This window comes from Drosophila albomicans, chromosome 3, assembly GCF_009650485.2.
Source record: "Drosophila albomicans strain 15112-1751.03 chromosome 3, ASM965048v2, whole genome shotgun sequence".
Taxonomy (NCBI): Eukaryota; Metazoa; Arthropoda; class Insecta; order Diptera; family Drosophilidae; genus Drosophila; species Drosophila albomicans.
Window position 1 is genome coordinate 47,678,615 of NC_047629.2, and position 23,446 is coordinate 47,702,060.

At 39.5% G+C, this 23,446-nt stretch overlaps 5 protein-coding genes across 5 annotated transcripts; all 5 read left to right on the forward strand.

The window, feature by feature from the left end:
* Window positions 1-4,436: 4,436 nt before the first annotated feature.
* On the forward strand, window positions 4,437-6,001 carry LOC127565731 (uncharacterized). The gene is made up of 5 exons (XM_052005802.1): window positions 4,437-4,623; window positions 4,683-5,074; window positions 5,129-5,214; window positions 5,267-5,373; window positions 5,873-6,001. The coding sequence occupies exons 1-5, from the start codon at window positions 4,497-4,499 to the stop codon at window positions 5,881-5,883; spliced, it is 723 nt and encodes a 240-aa protein (XP_051861762.1). The 5' UTR covers window positions 4,437-4,496; the 3' UTR covers window positions 5,884-6,001.
* Window positions 5,883-9,758, forward strand: LOC117568170 (uncharacterized). Its single transcript, XM_034248603.2, has 5 exons — window positions 5,883-6,389; window positions 6,847-8,312; window positions 8,372-8,543; window positions 9,221-9,565; window positions 9,627-9,758. The coding sequence occupies exons 1-5, from the start codon at window positions 5,883-5,885 to the stop codon at window positions 9,756-9,758; spliced, it is 2,622 nt and encodes an 873-aa protein (XP_034104494.2).
* A 20-nt stretch (window positions 9,759-9,778) lies between these two features.
* On the forward strand, window positions 9,779-16,362 carry LOC117568169 (uncharacterized). Its single transcript, XM_034248602.2, has 10 exons — window positions 9,779-10,082; window positions 10,140-10,531; window positions 10,585-10,670; window positions 10,729-10,830; window positions 11,177-11,467; window positions 11,525-11,726; window positions 13,909-15,536; window positions 15,589-15,760; window positions 15,825-16,169; window positions 16,219-16,362. Exons 1-10 carry the CDS (start codon window positions 9,917-9,919, stop codon window positions 16,348-16,350), a joined length of 3,516 nt encoding a protein of 1,171 aa, XP_034104493.1. The 5' UTR covers window positions 9,779-9,916; the 3' UTR covers window positions 16,351-16,362.
* LOC117568173 (L-xylulose reductase-like) lies at window positions 12,143-13,201 on the forward strand. Its single transcript, XM_034248605.2, has one exon. The coding sequence runs from the start codon at window positions 12,234-12,236 to the stop codon at window positions 12,966-12,968; it is 735 nt and encodes a 244-aa protein (XP_034104496.1). The 5' UTR covers window positions 12,143-12,233; the 3' UTR covers window positions 12,969-13,201.
* A 167-nt stretch (window positions 16,363-16,529) lies between the features above and the next one.
* LOC117568171 (seminase) lies at window positions 16,530-17,463 on the forward strand. The gene is made up of 2 exons (XM_034248604.2): window positions 16,530-17,144; window positions 17,206-17,463. The coding sequence occupies exons 1-2, from the start codon at window positions 16,532-16,534 to the stop codon at window positions 17,439-17,441; spliced, it is 849 nt and encodes a 282-aa protein (XP_034104495.1). The 5' UTR covers window positions 16,530-16,531; the 3' UTR covers window positions 17,442-17,463.
* Window positions 17,464-23,446: the final 5,983 nt, after the last annotated feature.

Below are 23,446 nucleotides of genomic sequence, written 5' to 3' on the forward strand. Positions count from 1 at the left end.
TCTTTATGGTATATTTTAAATTGCTTGATTGACATTATGGTATATTTAGTTATTTACGGAATATTTTAAAAGCAGCGTTATGCCGTTCTAATAAGTACATTTCGGTATATTGTTAGTGTTTTATCAGTGTATTAATTTAGTATATTTTAAATGTTAAATCGTCTGTTTTGCTTCTATTAAAAATGGGTGGCGCGTATCTCACAGCCAATGACACTTTTAAACTATTCAACTATGAGTGTAGTTCTTTTTTTGGTTCATTTTAAGACATAGAACTTCAATAACTTTATATAATACTTTTAGTATTTACTATTCACTTCAATAAACTAAAGCTTGAAACATTTGTTCATTACTAATATATTTACAACACATTCTATGTTTTATTTCATGATAATCTCTTCTTATTTTTTGTAACTAAAAATGACTAATGAATTTATTATTTCTTGAAGTTCTCTACTTATTATTTTGTGTCTTCTAATGAATTTATTATTTTTTGATACTATCTACTTATTTTTTATGACTTTAACTGTAAAATAAATTTATGCCTTACAAAATTGTCTGTAAACAACATCTTAAAGCCCATAAGCTTACTGTTGACAGAGTATGTCAAGTTGCTCATGTAGTTTGCTGAAAATTAATTAGACTCAATATGTGGCAGCTGCCTTTGTTTCTGCCCCTCCAGCACCTGCAGCTGCAGAGATTCTTAACTCATATATTGTGTGTTGAGGTCTTGTTTTTTTCTTATTTAGTCGTTTTTTGTTTTGTTTGTGTGTACAATTCTCATGTAAATGCCAAAAGTTTCGAGCATTGTTTAAGCATAAAACGAGTGAAAACGGTAAACATGTTGCTGTCAGCGTTTGCCTGCAACATGACAACATTTTTGAGGCAGTGGCGCTTTCTAATCGCACGCTACGAAGGAGCTGAAGTAGCCAAGTATTTGCAATAAAAACCACATCAGCTGTCAGCTGATGTATTTTTTTTGTTTGCCTCAAAACTTGCGGATTCATTTTGGCGTAATTTTTGTGCTGTTTGAAGTGCAGGTGAAAAATAGACAGGTGAACAGACTGGACAACTGCTGCTGCACTTGTTATCCATCCGGCAACAGCAGCAGAGAAACAATCCATTGATCCAACTAAGCAGGTAACCAGCTAAGCAAAACTTATACAGATGTCAATTATTTTCGCCTGCAATTTTGGTGCTGCAACTTGGCAACTTGCAACTTGTAGCATGCTGGCTAAATTGCAGTTCCATAGCTGGAGCTCAAAGTCTTTGTTGTTGTTGTCTTTGTTATAGCTTTTCGCTGATGACTGCTCTAGTCATTGGCTGAACTCGTTATCGGTTTTGGTTTTCTACATGGCAAACACAATTCCAGCGTCAACTACGTGAGGCAACTGTGGCCTCTGCTTGTTGTTGTTATTGTTGTTGCAAGTTGCAAGTCCGCGAGTCTTCGAGTCATCCAATTGTTGGCTCGGAAATTGCTTTGGCTTTGCCCATAAACATGTTGCCAACGACATGGATGGACATGCCACTAGACCTGCTCTGAATGACTGCTGCTGATCAATCTATATGTATACATATATATATCTTTGACTGTAGCAAATAATAATTGAATGATTGCATGGACTGCCAAATGATTTGCACGTCATTTTCTCCAGCTGCTTGTTATGAGCATCAATTGATCAATTGATTGCTCGGCCTCATCTCCCAATTGTGAAGGTGTCAAAACTATTCGCTGAGCTCGCATTATGATTACAGCTTGCATTCAATAAAGCGCTTTTTTTTCTGGGGCGCCTAATTGAGGTTGAGGCATTAGAAAGTTCTTTGTTGCTTGGTCAATTGATTTGTGCTATTTTAATAGATTTAAAGTGATTAAATCGTGTCTGTCTCTTGTGTTGTTATCGGTATACTATCGACTTAGAGATTTAAGTACTCATATGTATTCTATCCTCAGTCTTTATATCTCTGCAAAAGTATTTCGCTATTAAGCATCGTTGATCAATTTTTGCTGCTTTAATAGAGTTAAAGTGATTGAATCGTATATTTCGCTTGTGTTACTATCAGTATACTATCGATATATATATGATATAAGTTTGAGTTCGTTAGAGTAAACTTTTTGTCTTTTCATTCTCTTGAAGAGTATTTCACATTTAAGCATCGTCCATCAATTATGTGTGTCTTCAATAAAGATAACGAGAAATCTTATCGTGTCTTATGTTACTATCGGTATACTATCGAGCAATTGATATAGAATTCTATCCAGAATCCAGAATTTAAATCTTTACTTTCCGCTGATTGCAGAAGTATTTAAGCATCGTTGATGAATTTTGCGTTACTTTAATATAACATAGTGACTTACTATCGGTATACTATCGACTTATTGATATGAGCATAATATACATACATATGTATTCTTCTTTGCCATCAGATTTTATATTTTAACTTTCCACTATCTACAATGTATTTCGCGTTTAAGTATAATCAGTTTAACTGCATTTTTAATATACTAAAGTACTGCAATATCAGCATTAAAGCACCATTAGGGTTATCGGCAACTTTTCTCAATTACTAATTGCTAACTAACTGCCAACTATTTGCCACAATATGTGGACTTGAGAAAGACCATCAATTATGTAGAGTAGGAAGAGAAGAATATCTTCGTCTTTATATGGAACACCCACAAGTGAAGCACTTGGAGCAGACTCATTTCGGTTTGAAAATTGCAAAATATTTGAACAAATGGCCTAATGGTTAAATGGCCAAAAATGTCTGTCAAGTTCATTAAATTATTTAAGATGTTTTGTCTGTGTCAAGCCATGTGACTTATTACAGACGCAGTCCAGAGCCTAAACAACTGACGAATGTAATGGCCTGGCCAAAAGACAACGACGAACGACTTCAACTCAAACTCAAACTCACAACATCAAACTGAAACTCAAACGAGGACGTGAACGACGATGTCGACTTGGATGTGAATACGAATGTGAATGTGAATGGGGGGACAACATGGACGTGAACGTTTGACAAGAAATTTATTTAAAAGACAACTAGAAACAAATAAATTTTCAAGAGTATTGTAACCGCAGCATGGCGCACAGATGAATACACACAGATACAGATACAGCGACAGTTACAGATACAGATACTTTTGACGACGATGCCTATCGAAAGATAGGAATGCAATCGCTGTCTCGTTCTCTTTGTCTCTGTGTAGGAGTCTTCAATAGTGATAGCTTGTTTGAAATTCATTCATCAATGTTATCGATCGATCAGCGGAGGCTGGCGAGCTTTAGCTCTCTGACATGACCGACTCGATTCGATGCGTCTCGACTCGTCTCGTCTCGTCTTGTAGTCATGTTGAAGCGCATGTAAATTGCCTTGCTTCACAATGCAACATCAAATTTAATCAATTTATTGGCAACGAGGCATTGTCTTTTCGCCTCTTTTCTGCTCTCGTCTCTGAGCTTCTTTCGGTGGCTTTTTGGCTTATCCCCAGCTTAGGCAGCTACACACTACACTTTCTCTTCGCTCAGTTTTATATTTTTTCTCTTATTGTTTTGTGCCTTGGCGCAGCGCACAAAAAGCATAAATAAAGTTGCAAGTTTTTGGCACGTTGCCCAGCATAATAAAGTTCTGCATAGAAAAACCCAAAATGAAAGTAATCGCAGCAAGTTTGCAGATAGCATGGATTGCAATGGCTTCCAAGGACCACACCCACCGAAGGCTGCGAACAGTCGAAAAGTTGTGAAGACTTTCCGCAAGAAAGTTTAAGAGAAGATTATATCAGTATCGATAATTCATAAGAGGTTTTAATAGAGGCCAAAACTGCAGCCTTATGCATTTAAGTATTTGGTTTTAAGTATCTGGTTTATATAATCATGTAATTTATAGTATACAACATCCGTTATTAAGTATAAACAACTCACGGATTGTACAAATTAGATCTACAAAATTTTTTGAAATGGTTTTCCATTCTTTAAATTACCGCGCTTCTTCAACCTAAATTGCTTAAACTGAACTATCGGTATGCTATCGATAAATAGCTTACCATTATAACGATATATTATAATAATACTATCGATTATTTGCATACCATTTTAAAAATTAATTGTATACCATTATAACCATTAATCGATAATATATAAATATATCTATTGCTATAATGATAAACAATTAATCGAAACTATATCGATAGTATCACAAAAATAAACCATATTTATATGAATTCCATTAAAGTAGCAATAGTAATACGCAACTTAAGTATATCAATTCATAAGAGTAATAATAGGAAAATAAAATTAAAAATGATTTATGCGTTGGCCTTCTCTATTTAAACCGTTTAAATTAAAGAATAACAATGTAAGGGAAATAATAATAATATAAGATTATTTTAAAGATTGTAAATATTTTTATTATAAAATAATTAAATCACATGACTTAACTGTCATTACACACACACATACAGAAAAGTAAAACCAAGTAATACATGAAGAATTGGCAAAATGGTGAAGAAAACTGGGGATAAGGAGAACACCGCTTTGTTAATCAGCGAGAAGGAAATGCAGGATCGTGAGAACAAGTATGTTCAACATTTGCAGGATGTCAGTGTGAGCTGTGGCTACATTAGAGGTAAGCATAAAGGTGTCTGTCATCCATCAAACCAACATTAATCAGTAAGTTCACCTCAGAGGCAACCACGGAGTGTGAGCGACTAGATCAAGAGAAAGCGAAGCAGGATCATTGGGAGCATTTCATACGCTGTGACGGTTTGCCTCGTCCCTATATTCCGCCCGAGATGCGAACCTTTCTGGCCAAGAAGCGACACTATCAACAGTTCGACTGTGATCACAGTGTGGACTGGACACTGTCGGTGGATGAGAACACCATTTTAACTCAAAACGTCTTTCGCACGGATAAAACCCGCAACACAATGAAGGAGACGATGAACGATCATGTGGGTGATCGCTTTGAGAACGATATCACAATGTTTCTCGATACGCTGGTTAAGATCGAGTGTATGTTGGACAATGAAACAGAAATGGCACGTGTTAGTTTTGAGACAAAAATGGAGATTATGGATGTGGGTGCAATTATTCGAATCTAAATTTAATTTATAGTAGTCCTTCTCCCATAGGCACGTAAAGAAATCGAGGAGGAAATCGAAGCGAGTTTTGATCGCTTGACATATCGCATTATACGTATGGATGGCGTTTACATGAAGTGAGTAGTTTACTTGAAAATTTTAACTATTGATCTTTCCTCACTTCTACAGCTCAGCTCAAGCGATGCCATTGTGGCCACTTGGGGTCACGTATGCGAACGATATGCCATCGATATCTGGGGATTGCGTAATGTGCCCATACGCTTCGATCAAATGCTGTAAGTTCACAGGCTTTGGAATTTGAATATATTTAAATAATCAATCTGATTTCGTATCGATTAGCTATGGATTAGTTTAAATTCATGCACTTAAATTTCAACTGTAATTTGATTGTGGTAAAAGGGTCTCTCACAGTCGAATGCAGTCATGATTTTTGTTTGGTGGTAAGAGCTGTTCACGTTCCAAAATTAGTTGGAGTTATAATAATTTAGATTGCCTCATTCTTGAGTTGAATTCACGTAGAAGCAACCTTATACTATCAATACTCATGCTATTAACTAAAGGGTCTCTCACAGTCGAAAGCCGTAGTATTTCTTCATTGGTTCATCAAAAAATTCAGAATGAATATCAGATACCGTTTCCTTAAGTTAATTTGATTTCATTCGCGTTACATTTTATGTTCCTTAAGCATTACGTTCATTAAACACATGGGTAAAGGGTCTCTCACAATGAATTTGCTTACTTTTCTCTGCCTACTACAGTTTACTCACTCCGCAGCGCACCTCTGATGCTGGCCGAGCTGACGCATGTGGGTGTCACTGTGCAGATGCCATTGAGCGTGCTCCACGATTGCCTTACTCTCCGCTGCATTCACACACATTTCGACAACTGCTCGCAGTATGCCAAAAGTTTCGATACTGTGATACCCGAATCGATCAAGGATCTGACAGCTGGCATACTCAGTATCGAGGACTGCCTGGCGAATGAGTGGCTAATGCAGGTTGATATTCAAGCGGAGCTGCTGGATAATATGCTGCAAAAGCGTGAAGCCTATGAGGAGATTATGCGTATTATAGCCGAGCGCACAGAGAGGGCGGCGAAAGAGAAGAAGGCCAATGAGGGCAAGACTGTGAAGGCCATTGCCATTCCTAAGGCGCCCAAAGAGCCACCATCGGTGCCGCAGGGCATGCTGCCCGATGCCTACTCAGCATTCCTGGAACAGGAACAGCAACAATATGTGGAAATGCTGGATACACAGTACAATCCGTTGAATTTGAAAATGAGGCTAGATGAGGTAAGTTGAGGACTTATCCGAACAGTAATTATTGTTATAGAGATTATTTTTATACCCGCTACCCATAGGGTAGAAGGGGATTATAACTTTGTGCCGGCAGGAAATGTATGTAACAGGTAGAACGAGGCATCTCCGACCCTATAAAGTATATATATTCTTGATCAGCGTCAACAGCCGAGACGATCTAGCCATGCCCGTCTGTTCGTCTGTGTGTCTGTCCGTCTGTCCGTATGAACACCTAGATCTCAGAGACCATAAGAGATAGAGCTATAATTTTTTTTCGACAGTATTTGTTATGTTTGCACGCAGATCAATTTGGTTTCGAATTTTTGCCACGCATTTCCATTTCCGCCCCCGCAAATCAATAGAATCGAATTTAAAAAAAAAATACCGCAATATTTTGCTTTTATTCAAAATGGGTAGCGGGCATCTCACAGTAACTTTCTTACTTGTTTAGATAAATCTGCGGCAATACATTTTACTGGGCGGTTTATATTCGGTGATGTTTGTGCGACGTCCGGGGAATACGCATTTCGAGAAGTTCAACATTATACTGCACGAGGATGGTCGAGTGTTGCACACCATGGAGAACGTGGTGGCCGATTTGCATCCCAAGCGACACGATGATCTCCACGAACGACATTCCCGGCCCTCGCAGCGAACTTCCACATCATCACAAGGACGCTCCAAGTCGCGCATGCGTCTCCAAATGGATGCAAAGCAGCGCAAGTCCAGCAAGCTGGAGGACGATGAGTTGCCGTATTTCTTTGTGACCTTACAACTGGCCCCGGAGATGTGCAGATGGGGCGAACCAACCGCTTGTCAATACATCACAACGATGGAGGAAGTTGTGTCAGACATTTCATTCATTGTCGAGGAGAAAAAGGAGTCAACAGGCAAGAAAAAGAAATCGAAATTCGAGTCAATCATGAAATCCGTGGAAGTGGAAACTCGACCAAGCGTATTTACAAAAATTGTTCGTCGCGATTCAGCGATTAGCAATGTGTTTCGTCCCACGTTGATCTCGCTGCTGCGCCAAAGTAAACGTGTTACGGTTGGCACAAGGACGATGCCTGTTCATAACTTTTCGCTGCTTAAGCAATTGACTCACCTGGAGATACGGCAACTAGAGCGTTATGGTGTGCCCCGTGTCATATCATCCTTGAAGTTCCCGTTGGAGGTGCGCGAAGAGTTGGAGCAGCTACACGACCAGAGGCCAAAGAACAAGAATATGTTGATGCGTCGTCGCAGTGCCGATGTCGAGGAGATCCTTGATCTAGGCTACATCGATTTCAATTTTGAGGAGCAACATGCACCCGAACGTGTCTTTCCCATCTTCTCGAATGTAGAGACAGTGCGGTATGTGGATATGCAACTGGAAGAAGATGAACATTTGGATAAGAAATCCATTTATGGTTTGCTAGAGACCTTTGACAATATACGCTCACAATATCAAACAAACTATGCGCTCATCATGAATCAACCGGACTTTCAGCATAAGAAACCGGCGGTGTCTAAAAAGGCGGTTGTTCCCGTCCCAGATAATCGCTCTACGGTCACCGGTCGAGTCAAGTCCCTGGTTGGAAGGAAATCAGAGAGTCGACTGCCATCGTTTCGCAGCAGTCACATTACCAGTTTATCCGGCTCGGGTTCCCGTAGCGCTACCTCGGTGCACACTGAACAGTTGTCGGACACCGATGCGACGACCAACAGCAGGATGACGTTCTCCACTGATGATAAAGAGGAGAAGCCCAAGGTTAAAGTGACACACTGGACAACGAAACACATAATCACGAGCACTTTCAACCGAAACGAACGCACTTTGACCATCAAAACGGATCGTCTGGGAATCTTTGGGTTGGCCTTTAAGCGCTACGAACATTTCCCATTTCGCGACTGGAGCATGCAACCCAACGAGGAGAAGTAAGACACCACGGTTTGTTAAAAGATTTCGTGTCTAACTCTCGCTTTCTTTGCTGCAGTCCCGATGAAATCGTACTGACTGTCGATACTTTCCACGCTCGGATTGTGCTCTATATTTCGGCACAGGGTGTCAGGGGTTATGTGACGGATATTACCAAGGGTTATGTGGCTCATCCTGTTAAGTATTTGGATATACCGACGCCTATTGCTGATTTTCGAGTCTTGCGTAAGGTAGGTAGAAATTTATGCTTAAGATGTCTATGATGTGTAAATATGTCTGTCTGCAAACATCCAACTCAGGGGTTATAATAACTAGAGCTACTTATTGTTTGATTAATAATTTGACACACATTTGCAAAAAAGAGGAAGCCAACTCTCCACTGATCTCTGCTCCGCCCTCCCAGATGTAGCCGGTTCTACCTAACCTAGCCTAATATGTTTGTCTGCAAACTTCCTACTTATGGGTTATAGTATCAAGAGCTACATAAATTAAAAATGGAACACACATTGATTTGTCCTTAAGTTTTAGTATTCTCGGTTACTCCTCAGGAAATGATTACTTATATTTCGAAACTATAGTCCCATAAAAAGTTGAAGTATTTTGTACACTTTTAGTTTGTCACTACGATAAATGTTTAGTATTGAAAGTTAGTCATGAAACAACTTTAACCAAGAAATAACTACCTATTTACCACTATAGATTTTGTCCCAAGATCGAGTTAAAGTACGAGAAGCTATTAACTGTTTCTAGTTACACTTGTCAACAGCAACTTTATCCACCTTGATTTGATTATTAATGTTATATTCTTAAGATTACAGATGTATTCTCCTTGAACCATCTAATATTAAATATTGATGTTAAGTTTTATTACTAAGAATTCAAAATATTTATTGTAACTACACTTTAGAAATTCTACGACAAGTGCATCAACATCTTTGCGGAGCACGATGCCAGCTTCTACATCGACAATGGTTATTTTTCGGTGAAGCACGTGGCCACCGAGGATCACACCTATGACGCAATGGCATTGCATTGCAAACTGATGAAATTCACTCGCTCTAGCTGGAATCGTTTGGCCACTCGTCGCAATATTCTGCTCTGCATGAAGAATGCCAAAGACCAATCCGATTACACGGAGGTGACGGTGCGCATAACACCCGATGCGGCCACATTTGTGGAGGTTACCGAACTCTGTTCCGATGATCTCGACGTGATCAAGCTGGACTATAAGAATACTTGGCGCAATATGAGCGTAAGTATTGAGTATGATAAAGAAGAATAATGCTAGATGATTGGCTGATCTTTCTTTGCAGCACTATACGGATCTGCATCAGGCAATTGCCTCAATGAATCCTCATGCCGTTGATGTGCGGAACAAGGATGTGCAGCTTTTGTCCCGGCTCAAGCGCATGTTGAGCGAAATTCATATTATGAATTTTTCCTAGAATGTTTTTTTAACAGTTGTACTACTCCGATAAATTTGTCAGTTTTCCAATTACAATTTCTACAACACTTGCATGCAACACACACGCACACACAAACACTCTTAAATGTTAATGTAAAAAAAAAAAAAAAATATATTGAGTAAACTTAAAAAAAAAGAATGGTTAAAAAGAAACGCACCCAAGTAATTGTGGCAAATACAGATGGAAAACAAGTCGTCGAATCAAGTGCGATGTCCTTTGTCTCGGAGGCCGAGTGGCTGGCGAGGGAGCAACGTCATCAACAGCGCATACAGGACGTCAGGATCTGTGCAGGTTTTATCATAGGTAAGTTTGTCAAATTAATAGTGGTTTTCTAAACTAAATTTCTTTATTTTTTTACAGAGTCCATTGAGGACTATCAAGATTTGGTGAAGCTGCAGAGAAAGCAGGAGCACTGGAATCGCTATGTGAACTGTGATGGTTTGCCACGGGCTCACAATCCGCCCGAGTTGCGATCGTTCATTGCCGAAATACGACACACCGAGTGGCGCGATGAGATGTCTGTGGTGAATTGGGCTTTGTCGGTTAATGAGCGCAGCGTCCTCACACAGGATATTGATGCTCCAGATTTGACACGCAAAGTGCTCGAGCAGCAACTGCGTCCGAATATTGGCAAGCTCTATGACGTGGCTGTGCAACGCATTCTTGCAACTTGGGAGCGCATTGAACAACTGTTGGATTGTGAGTTTGAGCTAGAGCAAATACCCGCTGATAGAGCGCTTGAAATAACCCAAGTGAGTGGTTAGTATACAGTTAAGAGATTTATATATTACAGTTATTTATATAGATTAGCAGCGAGTTGAGTCGAGAGATTGACTTGCTGTTCGATAAATTAACTTATCGCATCATGTGCTCACCCGATTCCTACAAGACGTGAGTGAGAGTGCGCATACACGTTGTATACTTAATATTATGCAAAACTTATTCGCAGCTCATTTGATGGCATCATGGAGAGCTATTGCTATCAGAGTATTAATTATAACTTTCAAGTCTGGTGGCTACGCGATGTGCCCTTGCGTCTCGACTACTTGGAGTAAGCTCTATTAAAGTCTTTTTATACTTATTTTACTCGCAAAGTAAATGGGTAAATTAACAATGTATTTAATAAGAAGGAACAGAAATTTGTTTAACTGGATGCATTTTATCCGTAATTTTTCTTAGCTCAGGTTTATTCTGGACTCGTCGAGCTTTAACTATAAATTGTGAATTCAACGTCCTCCAATTGAAAAGACCTATGTAGTATGCTTAAATTAAGTTATTTCATAATGCATTCGAAAATGTCGTTATTAATTATTCTTGCCTAGAATAACACCTAGAACTATTCATAATAAATTCTATTATGAATTATTGAATTAAAGGTGTTTTCCTTTTCTTCCTAGAATACCGCTGATGGTGGCCAAATTGGATTGCGTGGGCGTCAGTGTGCAAATTCCCAAAAGTGTGCTCAGCGAGAATTTAACTTTACGCTGCGTTCACACTTTCTTCGATCCATATTCGGAGTTTTCCAAGAGCTTCATGAATGTGATTGACAAGAGCACAAACGAACTGAATGCCGGCATGACGGACATTGAAGACTGTCTGATCAATGAGTGGCTCATGCAGTCGTCCATTATGAATCAGATGATCACCAGCATGGAACAGAAGTCCATACTCTATGAAGAGACCATGAGGTACTACTTCTGCTTTCACTTATTTTACTTATAATTGAACTGAGTTTCACTTGGCAGGGAGTTGGAGGCGAAAGTAGCGCATGCAAAGGGTGATCCAGATGTCTTGAAGAAGCTGAAAGCACCCAAGGAACCACAAACGCTGCCCGAAGGTAAATTTCCTGACCCTTATAAGATGTTCCTGGAGCAGGAGCAGCAGGAGTTTGAGGAGTTTCTTGATCAATATCTGAGTCCAGTGCATCTCAATTTGAAACCAGATGAGGTGAGTATTGGAATAAATTGTATGATAATATATTATTGGTTGACAGTTTAGTATATTTGGTATTCAATGGTATATTTTTAAAGTTGTAGTATAGTGATTGTTGTAGTATATTATAATACTAATTTGGTATATTTTACGAATAATACCACACTGGTTTGCTTTTATTGAAAATGGGTAGCAAAAGTCTTACACTTTAGTGTAGTTTTCTTGCTTTTTTGTTTTGTTAATTAGGGAATCATGCAAGCTTTTTCAGAAGCTCAACTTATCTGTTTTCTTCGAATTTGGCTTTACGAATTTTTGAGTTCCTAATAAAAGATGGAGGTTTTAACAGTCTGCTTCCTAAGTTTGTATTTGTTTCCTTCATCTCAGTAGTGCAGGAAAATTGAGAATTTACTTGATTGTCTTATTTCACTTGCTACACTTTTCAGTTAGAGTTTGAAAATTTCAACGTTAAAAATCAGGGTAAATTCTACGTAAATATTCGTGCGAAAATTCTAAAGTTAAACCATGTGGGCCGGTCTGTGCAACAAGGTGATATTGGTGACTGGAGCTGGAGGCGGCTTTGGCAGTGCTCTGGTCAAGAAGTTGGCCAAATCGGAAGCCAATGTCATTGCTGTGGCACGTAAGGAGGAGCAGCTGCAAAAGCTTTGCGAGGTCGATGAGGAACACGTTAGACCACTGATGCTCGATCTGTCCGATTGGAATGCGGTGCGTCAGGAGTTGGCACAATTACCTCAGCTCGATGGTGTGGTAAATAATGCGGGCGTGGCAATCATCAAACCCTTCGAAGAGCTGACCGAAAAGGATATTAATATGATATTCGAAGTGAACTTTAAGGCTGTCGTTAACATCACACAATCGCTGCTGCGATACGGCAAACTTCGTGAATCCTCCTCCATTGTGAACGTCTCTTCGTTGGCCTCATCCCGTAGCTTCGATGGTCACGCAGCTTACGGTGCATCGAAGGCAGCTCTTGATTCTCTCACCAAGTCGTTGGCCTTAGAGTTGGCACCGCAAAAGATACGCGTTAACTCTGTTAATCCTACGGTTGTAATGACGCCCATGGGAATCCAGATTTGGTCAGATCCGGCAAAGAGTGAACCACTTTTGGAGCGCATACCTCTGAGTCGATTCGGCGAGGTGGACGAAGTGGTCGAGACAATTGGCTATTTGCTAAGTGAGAGCTCCAGCTTTGTCAATGGACATCATCTCATGCTTGAAGGCGGTTATTCGGTTTCCTAAATTAAACCACATGTTCGAGTATCGAGATTTGTGGCAGTTGTAACAGCTGTTGTTAAACCTTATTTAGAATTTCCTATTCGTAGAAAAAGGTTGCATATTGTAAATGCTTTTGAATCACAAGAGATTTGATAGTTCCTTAAATATAGATTCGCTACAGTTGAATTTATTGGACAAACAGTGTTTAAAATAATATGTAAAGACCTAAATAAATTTGATAATTTTTCAAGCCACAACATTCTGTTCAGTACTAATGCTACAATTAAAATTTAGGGCGAGTAAAGCTATTAATTGGGGACTTATTAACAACTTCACTCCATAGCTTACTTTTTTTAAAGAGTGCATATTTGGAAAATCTGTCTTACTCACGATCAAAATGTGTAAATTACGTCACGTAAAAATTACAACCACAAGTAATATAATATATTATATATAGAGTAAGAACTTGTAAAAAACCTGTCTTATTGTACGATGAAATTATGTAAAAGTTTAGCGTTCAATCATTTACATTTAACTAAATGGGTCTTCCAATCTTTTCAAGATTATTGAGAAGAATAATGTAAGATATAAAGAAAACGAGCTCCAAAAACCCTGCCTTATTGCAATATGAAATAATGTAGATTTTGTTGTGTAAAAAGTACAGCTCACTATTACTTTACATTTAATTGAAATATTCCCCAATTGGTCATTCAGTTACCCAGTTTCAAAGAAATATTGTAAAATGGTAGAAAAATAAACTCTTCCTATACAAGTATAAAAGTAATATATAATATGTAGAGTATGATCTTCGAAAACCCATTCCTTATTGCTAGATGAAATTATGTAAATTATGATGTGTACAGATTGCAGCCTTCTAGAACTAGAGTTTATGTTGTAGGCTAGAGTGAGTGAGTGAATTAGAGCTTCTTTATATCGGATATTATATAAATTTTCTCGTTTCTAGATCAACTTAAGGCGCTACAACATCTTGGGCGGCATCTTTGCCATGTCGTTTGTTCACAAGCCAAAACACACGGAATTCGCGACGTTCAACAGAACCTTTCACGATGATCAACGCCTGCTCTACACCTTGAAGGATATGCAAGCGTTTCTTGACGGCAACGATTCTGATGATAATGATCAAGCTAGTCGAGCAACTCTCGCATTTCGGGTATCAGCGAGGAGTCAAAAGTCGGCGAGCATTAATCGCTCTCGAATGCAATTCGCACAAGCGACGAATTCACCGAGTAAAATGCATCTACATCTGGAAGGCGATGACATTGATTATTTCTTTGTAAGCATTCAACTGCCAAAGCAATTGTGTCGCTATGGCCAACCGTTGGCATGTCAATATCTTGACGAAATGGTCGACGAAGATCTGCCCGAAGTGCAGATCGTCGAAGAGTCGGAAGAGCCGCGCACAAAGAAAAAGAAAGGCCGCAAAACGGCGCGCAAAAGATCGGATATAATGGGGATTACTGCAGACTTGAGTGCATTCCAAAAAATCAGTTCGCGCAAGTCGAAGCAGAAGCAAGATGATGACGATATGCAATACGGGTTTGCCCGGCCTCGAGTGTCGAGCATCATGCCCAAGACTTCGATGCCCGACAATCTGTATCGACCCTCGAAACGCTCCACGCTGCATTTGATAGCACTGCGATCAAGTGTGCTGCCCGAAGTGATGCTGCGCAACTTTCCGCTGGTCGAGAAGCCGCTGAACAGCATGCAGGTGCATGCGCTGACTAAACATTGTCTGCCCCGCATATTGTCCTCGTTCAAATTCCCGTTGGAGTTCAAGCAGGACAAAATGATCGAGTTCGCCGAGCGCTCGAAGGGCAATAAAATTCTACGGCGTGCCAACTTGGCCATTGAGCGCATGGGCGAGGATGTTGCCAACGAACCGGAATACTTGAGCTATGAGAAACAACAGGGTCCGGAGCGTCTTTATCCCATTTTCGATTGGCGTGAAAAAGTGCTCTACGAGCAGGTCTCGACTACAGGATCCTCGGCCTCGGAAGTGTCGGTTAAGGTGGTGAAAATCGATCAAATGAACGAAGTCTTTGAGGCATCCACGGATCCGTCCAAGCCATCCTTGTACAGCGTGCTCCAAACACTCGAGAACATTCAGCACGAATACGCCGCACGTCCCATGCGTCTGATGGATCAAAATATTGTCACAGGACGTCAGCGACGGCCCGACACTTCGACTATAATAACGGGCAAGCCAAAGAGCACGGTGCGCATCTCGACGCTGGGCAGCAAACTCTATCACATAGGCGGTCGAGGTTCAAGGAGTCGTGTCTCAACCTACGATACGGTTTCCTTTGACAGTCAGGGTTCGCAAAGCAGTGGCTCGCTGCTCAGTCCGTCTGGATATCGTCATGGCAAGAGCTTTAATATGCGCGACGAAGAGGAGCGGCCAAAGGTCAATGTCAAGCACTGGACAACCAAGCACATTGTGGATATGCAGTTTAATCCGGAGACCTGCGTGGCTACCATCAAGACGGATCGCTTGGGTCTCTTTGGTTTCGCCTACAAGCGCTATGCGCACTTTCCATTTCGAGACTGGAAGCTGCAGCAGAGCGAGGAGCAGTAAGTTATCAAAGATTATTCTGCTTCGTTTTCACTCCTATTTCTTTGGTAGTCCCAACGAGATCGTCTTCACGCTGGATACCTTCCATGTGCGCATTTTCTTGTTCATTACCAACATCGGTATTCGTGGCTATGTGACAGAAATCACCAATCAGTATACCGCAAATCCCGTCAAGTATTTGGAAATCAAGGAGCCAATTTCGGACTATCGGGAATTGCGTAAGGTAAGGAGATTAATACCTAAAATTCCTTGTATTTCCTTCACGAATTTCTTCTCGATTTCTACAGCGCTTTGTGGATAAGAACATCAATATATTTGCGAAGCATGATGCCAGCTTTTACATCGACAATGGCTACTTCAGCGAGAAGCATCTGTCGACGGAGCTGCACATCTACGACGCCTTTGCCGTGCACTGCAAGCTGATCAAGTTCTATCGCTCCGATTGGAATCGCCTGGCAACTCGACGCAATATTGTTTTGTGTTTGCGCAATCCGAAGGATGTGAATGATGCCGCTGATGTTACGGTTCGGGTTACGCCGGATAATGCGACTTTTGTGGAGGTCTCCGAGCCATGTTCCCTCGATCTGGAGGAGGTCAAACTGGACTATCAGCTGACGTGGCGCAACATTGGCGTAGGTTCAACAAATTCTCACTTCTCGTTTAATATTTCTCTCTCTTTAGAACTACTCGGATCTGCATCAATTGATCAACTCGATGTATCCACAGGCAACAGATGTGCGCAATCGGGATCCCAAACTCATCTACTACATACGCACGCTCTTCACCGAAGTGCGACCCTTGAGTTTCTCTTAGTCTGGCGCTGATGAAAATGCATTCGCCACTTTCAATTGGCAGCAATTAAAAGTAATTGACTTTGTCGCCCTGTGAACTGTGTCGAAAGTTCGCATTCGACTCGCTTACGTTCCAAGTTTATGTAACGGGTGAACAAATATTAGCTTTTGGATTAGATAACAAAAGTTGTGCTTAGTCTGCCATGGATCCTCTGTTCATATGCTTCATATCGTTGGTATCGTTGCTGCCGCAGTGTCATGGCCAGGATTGGTATAAGAACGCCCTCAAGGAATATCCCGGTTTAGCTGACGTCATCGGTCCGCCAAAGGTTCATCTTCGGGTCATCGGTGGCGAGGCTACAACCATTGAGAAGTTGGGTGGATATCTGATCTCCCTGCGATATATGGGTGATTTTATTTGTGGCGGCACTTTGATAGAAGCTCGCATTGTTGTGTCTGCAGCACATTGTTTCAAAGGACGTTCCATAATAGCCGAATGGGTCGCCGTGGGTGGCGTCACCAGTCTCGATGAGGAAGGCACTCGGTCCAAGGTACAGGACATTGTCTCGCCAGCCGTGTTCACGGAGCGAAACATGCACATGGATGTGGCTGTGTTGCTGCTAGAAACACCCCTTGAGGCACCAAATATTCATACAATTCCCCTCTGCAACTCAAGTCTCGATGCCGGACGGCTGTTGAGCGTCTCCGGCTGGGGTCTGACTGATCCGAAAGCTGCGTCACCTCATCAGAGCATTCGCACTGTGCTGGTGCCCATTGTCAAAAAGAGCGAATGCAAAAAGACCTATAAGAAATCAAGTAAGTCTTCTACTAAATTACGGTTGATTAGTTTTGCGTTTTCTTAATTGAATTTTTCCAGTGGTTATCACCGAAAGTATGTTCTGTGCTGGTGCTTTGGGTGCCAAGGATGCTTGCACTTTCGATTCGGGCGGTCCTTTTGTCTATAAGCGCAAGGATGGCGTCACCGAACTCTGCGGCATTGTCTCATTTGGCATCAGCTGCGCCAGTCCCAAGTATGCGGGCGTCTACACGGATGTCAACTATGTTAAACCCTTCATTGAAAAGACTGTCGCCGCATTTCGTAGTATAATGTAATAAAGAATGTATGCTTAGAGAACGAATGTTAGGCGGAAGCGAGAATGGGAGATGTTCTCTCATGGTGAGAGGATTCTTTAAGCACGCCAGCTACATACTACTTCGATGATAGCTAGTTTTTGGTGAAGCATGTTTTCACATTCATATATCTCACTTCGCTATGGGGACGCTTCTATTTAATGACTAGCGGATATAGAGGAACGTTTCTCTGAAATGTTATATGGAAATAGATAGTTTTTAAATAATTAGAAAATAATTTACTTCAGTTCTTTTTAATGATCTCGCTTTGCTTTAGGGAAGCTCTGTAATGGCTAGATGATATATTAGTCAAAATTTTGTTTAGTAGTCGAATTTCGTTATTGAAGTTTTTCTGCAATGATATGCATAAAATGAAGTTGTGAGATGCTTTGTAAAGATTAGAGAATATAGAATAGAATAGAGTTCGTGCCATTATTTTGCTTTAAGAAAGCTTCTCTGTTATATCTGGAACTCCTAGCAGAACTCAGTTAGTGCAATACTTCAGAGCAGAAATTTTGCAATGACAGAATATATGTTAGTCAAGAAGATATTTTATTAGTCTTATTTCCATATAGAGAAGAGTCTCTGCAATATACCTTAAATCCCTAGAAGGTATCAGTTTTACCTAGTAATACCTACAAGATATTTTAGTTAAAGTCCCTCTTAGTAAAAGACGAGGATTCTTTATTAGTCTCATTTGGATTATGGATGCTTTCTTTTTAATCCCAACCAGAATCTAGTTTGTGCTACATTTGAGAGAAGCAACTAGATGACAAGATATATCTCTCTTAGTGAAAAACAAAGGATGTTTCATTACCCTCATTTTGCTTTAGGACAACTTCTCTTTAAACCCTTAAGTCCCAAGCAGAGTTAGTGCCACTTCTCAGCTGCAGGTTTTTTGATTGGCCGTCCGAAGGAACCTTAATGATATCTTTTTGTGCAGCGAGGACTTTGTCAACTCTTGTTTGCAATCTTCCTTGTAGCGACCTTATATTGTGCTTTAATTGTTGTCATTATTTGCATCAGTTTTGCGTGCCACATTTGGGTGCTTTGCGTGTTGCGGCAGCTCGAAACTCCTGTGCCTCCTGATCATTGACCGATTCCAGTAATTGATTGTGCTCACAGACCCTGAGCTCGGTTCTTGGCTGTTGTCCTGTCCTAATGCCTCGGGGGCACAATTTTGAGGAACAACGGATCGACGAACTTTTACTTTTGCTGCTGCTGCTGCATCAAAATGTAAATTAGCTGTCCTCTCGATCAGATGGGTCTAAGGCAGGCATCTTTTGCGAATCGTATCAAAATGTATGTGCTCGAAGAAGAATCATTGCATGACTGACGGCCTTTCGTCTTTCGACTTTGTTTTTTGCTCTTGAATTCGAATTAGTTTAATAATACAATTAATTGTTATTTATAGCTTCCTCTGCTCTACGTTGTATTTATCGCTCGCTATTGCGAGGGTCGCTTCAAACGTCTCCTCTTCGTGCCTAAATGTTGTTTTACAGCACGCAAAGCCAATTTCCAGACTGTGCGCTGTGCGTTCGCTTAACTGTTTTTAGCTGAAATACTTTTGGCATAATGATATAGGGGTGCAGAAATTACGCCTTTCTTTTAACTCTTTTTTTTTTTTGAATAGGTCCGTTGAATTTCAAATGCTGATGAATGCTGATGGTCAAGCAGACTGAAAGGAATACTTTAATACTTGATGCGGGTCAAGCTTGGAGAAGAGAAGGTAAAGAAAGTTGGAAGTAGATAGAGTATGTGATTGAGAGAGATGGAAAGGCACAAGGTAAATGTCATACAAAAATGTCGAAGGAAAAATATCATCGAAAAACAATTATTAAAAGAACGGATCTAAACGAAATTTAGGAGGATCGATTTTAGGGTTTTGAAGAACATATTGAGTTTGCGATGTATTAAAAAAATAAAGATAAAGTAAGATAAAGTATGAATCATAAAGTATAAAGCACAAAGTTGGAGATATATTTTAAGAAATGAAGAAGGAGCAAGATAAAGTATAGCGGATGATCAAAATATCGCGTTCAGGGTGATTGAACAGCAAAAAAGTGAAGAATCAAGGAAAAACAAAAGTATAAAGTTGATGATGAAAAGACCGCAGCAGAATTGGGAATATAATAGGTGAAGAAGGATGATAATTCAAGTACGCCGAAGGAGACAACCTTTCAACCTTGATACATTCAAGAAAACAAGGAAAGATACAGCTATCTATTTTAGGGAATAAAGCGACATAGGAAGATGGAGAAACTTTCGGAAGCTGCAGTAAACAGATGAGATTTTCAAAAGCAAAAATAAATGGAGAATCATGCTATAAACTTAGTTAACAATCTTTAATCAACAGAAGTCTAGTTGGGTGAAATTAACTGATAGACTTAGACGGAAAAGAAATTATTAATTATTTTTATATACATATATATATATTTATACACTTACATATATGATGACTCTCAATGGAAGTTTAACTACGTGAATACATTTTGAGTCTTGTTTTCCTAGGCATTTGTGTAAAACTTCTCTCCGAAGTCCTCTGGAAACCGCAAGAAATGTCCTTTAGGTGTCATCTGGGCTGTAAAACTCCGTCTCAGGTGTCGCGGCAATGTTCGGCAGCTTTTTGTAGCGCCGCACAGTTGGACGAGTTTGCAACAACATAAATATAAAGTAGTTTGCGAAGACGACACTTGGCAGGCTGCGTATGCCACAAACACTCCCCCCTCTCTCTTTCTCTCGACTAAAGTATTGCAGTCTCTGGGTTTGGCATTAAGTTTATTTATCTGCTTTTAAATGGCATCTTCTTGGCTTGCATATAACTCTGGATGTCATGTAATGCGCACCAGAAACAAAGGCAACATAATGTAACAGCCGCAATAAGCAAGCCAAACAGCAAAGAGAAGAAAAGATAGGGAGAGGGAGAAGGGGGCTTAGGTAACCACAGATAGTTTGACTACCATTTACAGCAGATACTGGCGAGCATTTTTACTAGTATCATAAATTTATGGCACATTGTAGCGACCATAACGTGGGGCAGCAGACTAAAGCAAGTCAGCTCTCAGAGTCAGAGTCAGCCTCATACTCAGTTTCAGTCTCAGACTCTTGGAGTGGACCCCTGGCAAGCGTTGCCCCAACCAACCCTCTGGAGGGGACTTCATCATGGGCAGCAACAGGATTTCGGTAGTCGGAACAACATGCAAGCTGGCACCTACAGCGTCAATCTCAAGATTTACAGAGATGACTTTTCGGAGCATGCCACAAACTGCAACGAAAAAAATTGAAGTTAAAAAATAAATAATATGTTTTGACGACTTATAGATGTGCTGTAAATTATAATGAACGAATGAAATCCGAATACTGTAAGATATGTACATATGTATGTAATGTGGTTAGAACACTTGGTAGAATTCATTTTATTATTAATGTACAATATTGAAATTTGAATACCCGCTACCCATAGAGTAAAAGGGTATTATAACTTTGTGTCTCCAGGAAATGTATGTAACAGGCAGAAGGAGGCATCTGCGATTCTATAAAGAATATATATATTCCTGTCTGTTCGTATGAACACCTACATCTCAGAGACTATAATAGATAGAGATTTAATTATTTTCGACAGAACTTGTTATGTTTTGCACGGGATTTTTGGTACATACAAGTAGAACTTATTTAAGAAATAATACTAGAACGGCTATTTACTGCGGGTCTTAATTGCTTTGGCTGACAATCCGGTATATTTTGCTCTATATGGTATATTTTGAAAGAAGTACTTTATCAACACAAAATAAAGCCTTTGGTATATTTTTAGTATTTTTTCGGTATATTAAATTGGTATATTTTAAAGTTAATACCGCACTGTTTTGCTTTTATTCACAATGGGTAGCGGGTATCTCAAAGTCAAGCACACTCGACTATAGCTTTCTTATTTGTTCTTTTTATATTAGTTTCTTGATGATTAAAATGCTTAATATAATCTGTTTTTAATAAAGTTTTATTTTAAATCAAATATATAAAATATATATATAATTTCTTTATTTTGTTCTGATTTTTTACATATTGACCATTTTGATATTTACTTTCTTATTGTAAGTTTTGTATTGCTACTGTTTATAAATTTATAAGTTTCATTATTTGTATTATTATTAAATTTATTTTGATTATATTTTTAGTTTTATATTGTAACTACTTTTATTTTAATTGTATTTCATTAAAATTATACTAGCAACTTGAGAATCAGTCGCTTAAATTATTCTTTTATGAACTGAATACTGAATAAAAGAGACATGCTTCTAATATATTTTTAACATAAATATTATATATTAATAATATATATCTTATTTCTATATTATCTAATATCTTTCACTTAACTCTTTTTTTTTTGCTTACATCCAGAGCATCTGCAACCGTTGCTAAATTGATGTTGGTCACAAGATTGCTGTGAGGGGCATTGGACACGCTGCTTCAGAGGAGACTGTGAGACTCTGAGGATCATAATTTATCCATGTAAGTGTTGCACATAGGAGTAGTTATGTATGTTTGTGGTTCAACTTGGAGTCGTAACTCGGCAATCAGACGTAACGAATCGAATGCTCTATGCGTTAGTTAGTTACTTCAGTTAGTGGCTTCATTCTGTTCTCAGCTTCAGTTCAGTTCAGAGCTGGGAGCTGCTGTTAATTAATGAAACACATAGACAAGGAAGAGAGTGAGATGGAGGCGGGGTTTTGATCTAGAACTGGTTCGTTGGTTTCGCTGGCGGGGTTTCTAAAGAAATGAAAATGGAAATACTTGCAGTGCTTCTTCAGGTAAACAACAACCATTCTGAAAGAGTGAACGCGACTTGACTCAACTCAACTCGTCAAACACTTGATCAATAGCGGCACAACAAACCACCGCAGTTTTCTTGTTGTATCCCACAGATACATTTTATTATGCATCGCCAGCCAGCTCGAGTTCGAGTTTGAGTTCGGTTTACGAGTTCGAAGCTGAAGAACTGCCGCCGTGTTTGCACAACTTAAAAGCCAATAAAATTTGTTGTTAATTGCTTTAGTAAATTGAAAATTAGGTTTTGGGAAACATCATCGCTGAAGTATGCGCGTATTCCGGGTCTCCAACACACTCTTGACTCTCGACGCTGTTTGTTCAATTGATTAGCTTGGTCCACTTTAATGACCTTTTCGAGAGGCCGCCACGACGCAACTGCAACTAGACACAACGAATTGAATCAAGTCGCGTTTTGCCAAAAAACTACGAGACGAAAAAAACTCATAAATTTAATCAGCTTAAATATAATTTAACTTATTTCTTTTCCACCTCCTCCGCTTCTCACAAAAATCGGTTAATTAAAGTTTAACAAAGTTGAAAAGCGATTTCATGCCGCGTTGAATCAACAAATTTGTAAACTTTGTTGAGTTGCAAGGGGTAAGGGGGGCAAAGAGGGGAAAACGTTCATTATTTGTACTTATTTAAGTGCTTGATCATGCTGATATCATCACCTGGGCCACATTTCTTTGTCTCCTTCGGCGTACCTTCAATGCAATTAGCCTCCGTAGACGCCAGGTGGTCTCCCTATCTCCTTCTCTCTCCCTCTCCCTTGCTCCCCTTCGCTCAAATCTCAAATCGAAAATCTGTAAAAATGAGAAACGAATTTTTTGGTATTACACTTTTTGGGAGCAGCACCTTAACGAATGAGGAGTTTAAAGTCATGCTCTGAGCTCAAGTTGATTTGAAAATACTCTTTTTCGATATTAGAAACAAAAAGTGAGGTTAGATTGCATTTTAGGAGGTATTCAGCTATTTCTTGGGAATTATTTGGAATTATTTATTTGAGGATCTTACAATGTTCATATGCTCTTATCAGCATTTGTTAAGGAACTTTTAGTTTAAAATGCATTTTTGAAATCGTTTATGATCTTTTATTATTTATTTATATATACATCTTTTAAAATTAAATTCCTGATTCAACAATTAAATAATAATAAAATTTG

Coding starts and splice junctions, on each gene's coding strand:
- LOC127565731 (XM_052005802.1), top strand. CDS start 4,497: ATGGTGAAGAAAACTGGGGATAAGGAGAACACCGCTTTGTTAATCAGC. Junction 4,624..4,682: donor GAGCTGTGGCTACATTAGAG/GTAAGCATAAAG, acceptor AGTTCACCTCAG/AGGCAACCACGGAGTGTGAG. Junction 5,215..5,266: donor ATGGATGGCGTTTACATGAA/GTGAGTAGTTTA, acceptor TCACTTCTACAG/CTCAGCTCAAGCGATGCCAT.
- LOC117568170 (XM_034248603.2), top strand. CDS start 5,883: ATGCTGGCCGAGCTGACGCATGTGGGTGTCACTGTGCAGATGCCATTG. Junction 8,313..8,371: donor ATGCAACCCAACGAGGAGAA/GTAAGACACCAC, acceptor TCTTTGCTGCAG/TCCCGATGAAATCGTACTGA. Junction 9,566..9,626: donor ATACTTGGCGCAATATGAGC/GTAAGTATTGAG, acceptor CTTTCTTTGCAG/CACTATACGGATCTGCATCA.
- LOC117568169 (XM_034248602.2), top strand. CDS start 9,917: ATGGTTAAAAAGAAACGCACCCAAGTAATTGTGGCAAATACAGATGGA. Junction 10,671..10,728: donor TCACCCGATTCCTACAAGAC/GTGAGTGAGAGT, acceptor ACTTATTCGCAG/CTCATTTGATGGCATCATGG. Junction 15,537..15,588: donor CTGCAGCAGAGCGAGGAGCA/GTAAGTTATCAA, acceptor TTTCTTTGGTAG/TCCCAACGAGATCGTCTTCA.
- LOC117568173 (XM_034248605.2), top strand. CDS start 12,234: ATGTGGGCCGGTCTGTGCAACAAGGTGATATTGGTGACTGGAGCTGGA.
- LOC117568171 (XM_034248604.2), top strand. CDS start 16,532: ATGGATCCTCTGTTCATATGCTTCATATCGTTGGTATCGTTGCTGCCG. Junction 17,145..17,205: donor AAAGACCTATAAGAAATCAA/GTAAGTCTTCTA, acceptor GAATTTTTCCAG/TGGTTATCACCGAAAGTATG.